Raw genomic sequence first — 9532 nt, forward strand, 5'->3', positions numbered from 1 at the left:
CACAGAGAAAAGCAAAGGTGAGGAGAAGGTTCCACAGAGCAGCTCCACTCTCTGAGGCCATGGTGAGCTCCGTTTCTTCTCTCCCTCGCAGAGGGATATACCGAAGCAGAGTCAGTCCGAGAAAGGTTTGCAGGAGACCAGTGGAAACGAGAATTCTCCCTCCCCTCAGGTTACCCCCTTCTCAAGGGGAAGGATTCTCTGCCTACAGAGGCTGCTGTTTCATTGTCTGCCCCGGGGAGGAACAGCAGCTCTGTGAATTGTGCTGGGCTGGGTCCAGCCCAGATCTCAGGCTGTGGGAATTAACCAGAGTTTGCAGGGGAGGGTGTGAGCACTCTAGCGCCATCTGCTGCCCTGGCAGAGAAGGGGGAGGGGGAGAAATTCTTGGCTTCAGGGGAATCCCAGGTAGAAGATGGTAGGAATGATACAGAACCACCAGGGCCGGCTCCAGGCACCAGCAGAGGAAGCACGTGCCTGGGGCGGCACATGCTAAGGGGCAGTATTCTGTCTATTCTTGGGGTGGTACACGCCAAGCGTGGCTTTTGTGGGGGTTTTTGCGCTTCGGCAGTTCGGTTGTTTTTTGTTGCTTGGGGCGGCAAAAATGGTAGAGCCGGCCCTGAGAACCAGGCACCACTTCACCCCTTTACTCCAATGGAGTTACAGCTGATTTACACCCCCTGAGGATCTGTCCCATTAGCTACAATAGTGAGCATCTGAGTCGCACCAGATGAGGATCTGGCCCAGTGATGTAAATGCAGATATTTCTGATTTGCACCAGCTGGGGTTTGATTCAGTGACTCCCGTTGAGCAACAGTCACTTTACACCAACTGGGGATCCGTCCTGCAGCTCCTCAGCCCAGCTGCCTGTCAGAGGATGAAGGGTTTTGCCCTGAGCCCAGCTCTGCCTGTGGCACTGTGCTCTCACTGCACAGAGGTAGCTGCCTGAGTCCCCCAGCTGGGAGTCGGTGATGTGCAGAAAGCTGCATTTCCCACTTTCCAGTACAAAGGAAGAAAGACCCAGGGGACTTGCAGCTTCATGATTCTCAGGGGGGGTGAGGTGAATTTCTGACACCTGTTGCAACCGGGCACTGAGATGCAGTGGGTGCCTGGCTCATCTCTGCCTGGTTTTTTGTTATGTTCAGACACATCATGTGACACACACACCAGCCTAGGCTCCTGTAACTGCTGCCGCTTGCTCCTGCACAAGCTCAACTGCCTTCTCGGAGCTGTACACCCCCAGCGTAGACAAAGGCACCCGGCACGAGGGGATTCCTTAGTGGTGTCCAAACTGCAGCAGCCAAGGTGCGTCAGGAGACACCAGTAGCTATAACACTAACCAAGACCTGAGTTCGAGTCTTTCCTTCACCACAGACATTCCGGGTGGCTTTCGGCAAATCACTCAGGGCCACGTTTTTAAAGGGTGGCCCAGTGGGGTTTTCAAACACACCCAGGGCCCCTAACACCCATTGATTTCAAATGGTGTTTGGCACCGAGGCACTTGTGAAAAATCGCACCAAGTACCTAAAGACCTTTAAAAATCTGCCCCTCTGTTCCTCAGATCCCCAGCCATAAAATGGGCTAACAGCACTTTCCCACCTCGCAGGGGTGTTGTGTGGACCAATAAAGGAAGATTGTGAAGTGGGTAGACACTGTGGTAATATGGCCAGAGAAACACCTAATGCAGGCAGTTTTACGCTGGAATGGTCAAAGATTTCTGAGGGAATTCATAGCCCAATTTCCCTTGCATTCCACTGGGAGCTGAGTACCTAATTCCCTTGGGCTCCTTTGAAAATACTTTAAAAGCTACCTGGGTGCTTTTGTCTCCCTTTGACCCCTGCAGTACCTCAGCACCACACAGACATGAATGGATTTAGCCTGGGATTTTCAAAGGAACCAAAGGGAATTAGGAACCCGTGTCCTGTTGAATTTCAGTGAAGTTTGGCTACCTAGATTCTATAGCTCTCTTTGGCAATCCCAACCTTGAATTCAACAGGACATGGGTTCCTAACCTGCTGGCCATGAGCCTTCAGGAGAATGCTGCCAAGCAGCGGTGCATGGGGCAGCCCCTGCAAGATGGGAAACGCAGCTCCCTGCACATCACCAACTCCCAGCTTGGGGACTCAGGCAGCTACCTCTGTGCAGTGAGAGCAGAGTGAGTTTGTTGTGTTTGAGACTTTGAGGCCTGGTCTACACTATGAGTTTAGGTCAAATTTAGCAGCGTTAAATCGAATTAACCCTGCACCCGTCCACACAATGCAGCCATTTACTTTGACATAAAGGGCTCTTAAAATCGATTTCTGTACTCCTCTTCGACGAGGGGACTAGCGCCAAAATCAACTTTGCTGGTTCAAATTAGGGTTAGCGTGGACCAAACTCGATGGTATTGGCCTCTGGGAGCTATCCCACAGTGCACCATTGTGACCGCTCTGGACAGCAATCTGAACTCGGATGCACTGGCCAGGTAGACAGGAAAAGCCCCGCGAACTTTTGAATTTCATTTCCTGTTTGCCCAGCGTGGATAGCACAGGTGACCACGCAGAGCTCATCAGCACAGGTAACCATGCAGGCCAAGAATCAAAAAAGAGCACCAGCATGGACCGTACGGGAGGTACTGGATCTGATCGCTGTATGGGGAGCTGATTCTGTGCTAGCAGAACTACGTTCCAAAAGACGAAATGCCAAAACTTTTGAAAAAATCTCCAAGGGCATGATGGAGAGAGGCCACAATAGGGACTCACTACAGTGCCGCATGAAAGTTAAGGAGCTCAGACAAGCCTATCAAAAAACAAAGGAGGCAAACGGTTGCTCCGGGTCAGAGCCACAGACATGCCACTTCTACGCTGAGCTGCATGCAATTCTAGGGGGGGCCGCCACCACTACTCCACCCCTGACCATGGATTCTGAGGAGGGGGTAATCTCAGCCATGCCTGAGGATTCTGCGGACGGGGAAGAGGAGGAGGAGGATCTTGCAGAGAGCACCCAGCACTCTGTTCTCCCCAACAGCCAGGATCTTTTTCTCAGCCTGACTGAAGTACCCTCCCAACCCTCCCAAGGCAGTATCCCAGACCATGAACCCATGGAAGGGACCTCAGGTGAGTGTACTTTGTAAATATAAAACATAGTTTAAAAGCAAGCGTTTTTTAATGATTAATTTGCCCCAAGGACTTGAGATGCATTCGCAGCCAGTACAGCTACTGGAAAAGTCTGTTAACGTGTCTGGGGATGGAGCGGAAATCCTCCAGGGACATCTCCATGAAGCTCTCCTGGAGGTACTCCAAAAGCCTGTGCAGAAGGTTTCTGGGCAGTGCAGCCTTATTCCGTCCTCCATGGTAGGACACTTGATCACGCCATGCTAGTAGCAAGTAATCTGGTATCATTGCATGACAAAGCCTGGCAGCGTATGGTCCCGGTGTTTGCTGGCATTCAAGCAGCATCCGTTCTTTATCTCACTGTGTTATCCTCAGGAGAGTGATATCATTCATGGTAACCTGGTTGAAATACGGGAATTTAATTAAGGGGACAGAGGTGGCCGTTCCTACTGGGCTGTTTGCCTGTGGCTGAAAAGAAATCCTTCCCTGCAGTTAGCCAAGCGGGGAGGGGGGGCATTGGCGCTGAGCTTTTCACGTTTGGATAGCAGGGATCTTCCCTGATACCAGCCACGCAGTGGGGGGAGGGGTAAAGCGATCATCCCAGATAATTGGATGGGGGGGGGTTAGTTTGGTTTCTGCTGCTGCACGTTAACAGGAAAACCACAGCACTCAATGGGCTTTGCTTGGTATGGGAAAGGAGGGCGCTGCTTTTATGAAGATTGCCGAAGCCGAAAGACAATGGCTTACCATGGCTGCATGCAAGCCAAATTCTGTTACCCGGCCCTGCATCTGTGATCTCTAACACCAAAGCCGCAGGCACTCAATATAAGATGCAAAATGCGATCTTGTACCGAAATCACATTTGCTATGTAATGTGAATAGTGTTGTTCACCGTGAAAGAGTATATGCATTATTCTGTAAAATGTATCTTTTAAAATACTTCTCTCCCTTTTTTCCCTCCCTCCCGCAGCTGCAAATTTTTCAAGCCTCCCTCCTCCGTCCTGAAGGCTATCTCAGATAAGGCGGCGAAAAAAATGCACACAAGACGACATGTTCTCGGAAATCATGCAATCGACAAGCGATGAAAGAGCTCATCTGAATGAGTGGAAGGACATGGTATCAAAGTACAGGAAAGATGCCAGTGAACGTGAGGCCATGAGGGACACTCGAGATGAGAGGTGGCAGGCTGCAACGCTGGGGCTCCTGCGTGATCAAACGGACATGTTCCGGCATCTGGTGGAGCTTCAGGAACGACAGCAGGATAACAGAGTGCCGCTGCAGCCGCTGTATAACCTCCCTCCCCCCTCACCACGTTCCAAAGCCTCCTCACCCAGACGCCCAAGAACGCGGGGCGGGGGGGAGTCTCCATGCACCCTCCCACTCCACCCCAGTGGAGAGCTCAAGCAAAAGGCTGTCATTATTTTGAACTTTTTTACTGGCCTTTTCCTTCCCTCCTCCCCTCCTCCCACACCCCACCCAGGCTACCTTGTCAGTTCTCTCCCTACGTTTATAATCAATTAATAAAGAATACATGATTTTTAAACTATAGTGACTTTATTTCCTTTGAAAGCAAGCTGTGATCGAAGGGGGGAGGGTGGGTTGCTTACAGGGAATGAGTTAATCAAGGGGGCGGGTTTTCATCAAGGAGAAACAAACAGAACTTTCACACCGTAGCCTGGCCAGTCATGAAACTGGTTTTCAAAGCTTCTCTGATGCGCAGTGCTTCCTGGTGTGCTCTTCTAATCGCCTGGTGTCTGGCTGTGCGTAATCAGTGGCCAGGTGATTTGCCTCAACTTCCCACCCCGCCATAAACATTTTCCCCTTACTCTCACAGAGATTGTGGAGCACACAGCAAGCAGCAATAACAATGGGAATATTGGTTTGGCTGAGGTCTGACCGAGTCAGTAACGATCGCCAGCGACCTTTTAAACGGCCAAATGCACATTCTACCACCATTCTGCACTTGCTCAGCCTGTAAGTGAACAGCTCCTGACTCCTGTCCAGGCTGCCTGTGTACGGCTTCATGAGCCATGGCATTAAGGGGTAGGCTGGATCCCCAAGAATAACTATTGGCATTTCAACATCCCCAATGGTTATTTTCTGGTCTGGGAAGTAAATCCCTTGCTGCAGCCATTTAAACAGACTAGTGTTCCTGAAGATGCGAGCGTCATGAACCCTTCCCAGCCATCCCACGTTGATGTTGGTGAAACATCCCTTGTGATCCACCAGTGCTTGCAGCACCATTGAAAAGTACCCCTTGCGGTTTATGTACTGGCTGCCCTGGTGCTCCGGTGCCAAGATAGGGATATGGGTTCCATCTATTGCCCCACCACAGTTAGGGAATCCCATTGCAGCAAAGCCATCCACTATGACCTGCACATTTCCCAGAGTCACTACCTTTGGTAGCAGCAGCTCAACGATTGCTTTGGCTACTTGCATCACAGCAGCCCCCACAGTAGATTTGCCCACTCCAAATTGATTCCCGACTGACCGGTAGCTGTCTGGCGTTGCAAGCTTCCAGAGGGCTATCGCCACTCGCTTCTCAACTGTGAGGGCTGCTCTCATCCTGGTATTCTGGCGCTTCAGGGCAGGGGAAAGCAAGTCACAAAGTTCCATGAAAGTGCCCTTACGCATACGAAAGTTTCACAGCCACTGGGAATTGTCCCACACCTGCAACACTATGCGGTCCCACTAGTCTGTGCTTGTTTCCCGGGCCCAGAATCGGCGTTCCATGGCTAAAACCTGCCCCATTAACACCATGATCTCCAAAGCGCCGGGGCCCGCGGTGTGATAGAATTCTGTGTCCATGTCCTCATCACTCTCGTCGCTGCGCTGCCATCGCCACCTCCTCCTCGCCTGGTTTTGCAGGTTCTGGTTCAGCATAAACTGCACGAGAACGCGCGAGGTGTTTACAATGTTCATGACTGCTGCCTTGAGCTGAGCGGGCTCCATGCTTGCCATGATATGGTGTCTGCACTGTTCACCCAGGAAAAAAGGCGCGAAACGGTTGTCTGCCGTTGCTTTCACGGGGGGGGGGGGGGGGGTACCCAGAACCACCCGTGACAATGTTTTTGGCCCCATCAGGCAAAGGGATCTCAACCCAGATTTTCAATGGGCGGGGGAGACTGCAGGAACTATGGGATAGCTATGGGATAGCTACCCACAGTGCAAAGCTCCGGAAATCGACGCTAGCCCCGGTACATGGACGCACACCGCCAAATTAATATGCTTAGTGTGGCTGCATGCACTCGACTTTATACAATTGGTTTCCAAAAATCGAATTCTGTAAATTCTGAGTAATCCCGTAGTGTAGACATACCCCGAGAGTGTGCATTTGTGTTTGATCTGCATGTGAGTGAGTTTGGTATTTGTGCTCGCTTGTGTGTGTGAGAGTGTCACTGTGAATGTGTGAGTGAGAGAATTTGAGGTGTGTGTGAGTGACTATGTAGGTGTTTGATGTATCTAAGAACCACTTTGGTATATATGTGATTCTGGGTGTGAGTGACTTTGTGTGTGTGTGAACTGTGAGTTCACATATGTATGAATTTGTGTGTGTGTGTGTGTGAGAGAGAGAGAGAGAGAGAGAGAGAGAGTGATGTGTGTGTCTGTATGTATGCAAAATACATAAGTAGTTGTATGTCTAAATAAAATTTCAATGCCCAGGCTGAATTGAAGATGTGCCTTTATATTTGATAATAGTAGAGTAAAACAGTGGTGGACAACTCATGCGCAATTTTTCATTAATTCCTGCAGCTGTCAAAGTGAAACGCCATGGCCACCAGATGGCAGCACATGATCACAAGCCTGTTGTTTGTTTTCAGCCCAGGGTTTGCCACATTTTTATTACATTTTCTTTTCAGATCAACCCAGCAGGGCCTGAGGCAGCTCTGCTAGTTCGCTCTCGGTTTTAGGTAAAGAGGAACCGTCTACTTTCAATGCAGTTTATAGTTCCTTGTGACTTGAAAACACAGGCTGAGAGTTTGAAACCAGCCTAAGGGAATTAGATGCTCAAATCCTATTGAATTTCAATGGAAGTTGATCCTCTAAATCCTCTAGGCCTTTTTGAGAATGCCAGCCTCAGTATAAATCTGAGAGCTCTCTTTCCAGGAATGACTGAGCTCTTCTGCCCATATGGCGATGTTTGCCCCTATGCAGAGGGGCCAGTGCCAGCCCCAGGTCCCAATTAAGTCCATAAATTGAAGGCAGAAGTGAGGGTTAAGTGTCCCTTGTGTTAAGTGTCAACCCAGGATGGAATTTCAGCTGGGATTTCCGAAGGAGCCTAGGGGACTTAGATGCTCAGCACTCATTGGTTTTGAATAGACTCGGGGGTCCCTAACTCCACAAGGAACCCATCCCAGACTTCACCAGCCCCCAGTGAGATATTAATAGATTGATTGATGGATAGATCCTAAAGTGAGAAGAGACCTTTGTGATCATCTAGTCTAGGGGTTCTCAAACTGGGGGTCGGGACCCCTCATGGGGTCACGAGGTTATTACATGGGGGGTCACGAGCTGTCAACCTCCACCCCAAACCCCGCTTTGCCTCCAGCATTTATAATGGTGTTAAATATATAAAAAAGTGTTTTTAATTTATAAGGGGCAGTCGCACTCAGAGACATGCTATGTGAAAGGGGTCACCAGTAAAAAAGTTTGAGAGCCACTGATCTAGTCTGACCTCCTGCATGAACACAGGCCAGATAATGATCCTCAGGGATTCCTGCACCCAGCCCATAGCTTGTGGTTGACATAGAGGAGAGACACCCAGTCATGAGTTAAAGATTTCAAATGATGGAGAATCCACCATCTCCCTGGGTCAGTTGTTTCAGTGTTTAATTACCCTCACTGTTAAAAATGTGCACTTTCTTTCTAGTCTAAATTTGTCTCACTCCGGCTTCCAGCCATGGGATCTTATTCTGCCTTTGTCTCATTCCATCTCCTCTTTGCGGCGAATTTCTGAGTACCATTGTGGTGCCGCCTTTCACCAGAAATCAGGAAGAGGTTTTCATCTCCAGGAAGCCAGCTGTGGCAGGTCTCACCCCACTTCATAGCCCTCTACCCCCACCCCCATCCCTTGCCTGCATGTGCTCGCCTCCTAACTTCACCTGCAGGAGTCAGTTTCTTACAGTAGCGGAGAGGTGTCAGGTTTTTGTTCAGGGCTCCCTATTAATTTCAACATTGTGTGTATCTCTACTGAAAGCGCAGAAGTATATCGCCACGTCCCCCAACTCCAGAGCTGTGATCCTCAAACTGATGGAGCTTTTGGATTTCTCCAAACTGAAAAAAAATCTCTCCCCTGCCTCATTCCTCTTTTCTCCTCCAGAATGTTGCCAAGAAAGGAAAATCAGGCTTTCCCCAGGGGGCTGTTTGTACCAATAAAAAATATAACTGCTAGCCACAGTTTCATAAGTGCAGTCCAGGGTTACAGACTCATGCTCCACCCCTGACACTGAAGGGTGGGTCTGAGTTACAGCATCTTCCATGCTGGAGCCTGGCACAAGGAGAGGGGGAAAGAGAGGTTAGTCGGAGGATCCTGTCACTGAGGGGAGTTCTTGATTCTGGGATTTTTAAAGGAGCTGAAGGGATTTCATGGAATCATGGAAATGTCGGGCTGACCTCAAGAGGTCGTGTAGAGCCCTCCCCACGCTGAGGCCATGAGACCATCCCTGATGGGTGTTTGTCTAACCTGATCTTCAACCCCTCCAACGATGGGGGTTCCACAGCCTCCCTACTTAACGTGTCCAGAGCTCAACTCTCCTTATGGTTAGAAAGTTTTTCCTAACATCTAATCTCACTCTCCCTTCCTGCGAACTAAGCCACTTACTTCTTGTCCCGCTGTCTGTGGCCATAGAGAACAGATCACCCTCCTCTTTATTTAGACTCCCCGATTACATTGAAATTCAATTCCAGTGGGATTTGAGCACCTAAATCCCTGCCTGAGAGCATCCCTTCTTGCAGAGGAGGAAGGAGGAGGAGGAAGGTCTCTCAGCGCCAGTAATGAAGAGGGAGGCAGGTGGAGAATCTCTCAGAAATGGGATTTGGAATCTTACTCACTGAAAAGCAAAATCAGCACAATGGCTGAGTCCCGGACCGTGGCCATCGCCTCAGCGTCTCGGCTCTTCTACAGGGCGCTGCCGCTTTTCTCTCCAGCCATCCTGGGAGAGAGACACGCAGGCGGCAGCTCTTGTCCTCGCCCTGCAGCCCTGGGCCGAGGGAGGAGAGAGAGCCGCTGTCTGAATGGTGAAGATTAGACATCAGGCAGTGATGTCACAGCTGGAGGTGTGAGTGACTCCTGCGGCCAAGTATGAACTTCCCCTCCCCTCAATACCTGCCCTGCGGCTGAGCCGACAAGTGCTGGAACTCAGGGTGCTGGGGAGAGGGGGGGCTGCTGCACCCAGGGCCGGCTCCAGGCACCAGGCACCCAAGCTGGTGCTTGGGGCGGCACCTGG

At 50.4% G+C, this 9532-nt stretch overlaps 1 gene segment (V, D, J or C); it reads right to left on the reverse strand.

Annotated features, from left to right (window-relative positions):
- Positions 1-9183, reverse strand: part of LOC115271393 — an 11061-nt gene extending 1878 nt beyond the window's left edge. The window contains 1 exon segment of the V gene segment in view: positions 9138-9183. Coding sequence covers positions 9138-9183 — 46 coding nt within the window.
- Positions 9184-9532: the final 349 nt, after the last annotated feature.

This window comes from Terrapene carolina, unplaced genomic scaffold (genome assembly GCF_002925995.2).
Source record: "Terrapene carolina triunguis isolate 2854851 unplaced genomic scaffold, T_m_triunguis-2.0 Scaffold868, whole genome shotgun sequence".
Classification (NCBI taxonomy): Eukaryota; Metazoa; Chordata; order Testudines; family Emydidae; genus Terrapene; species Terrapene triunguis.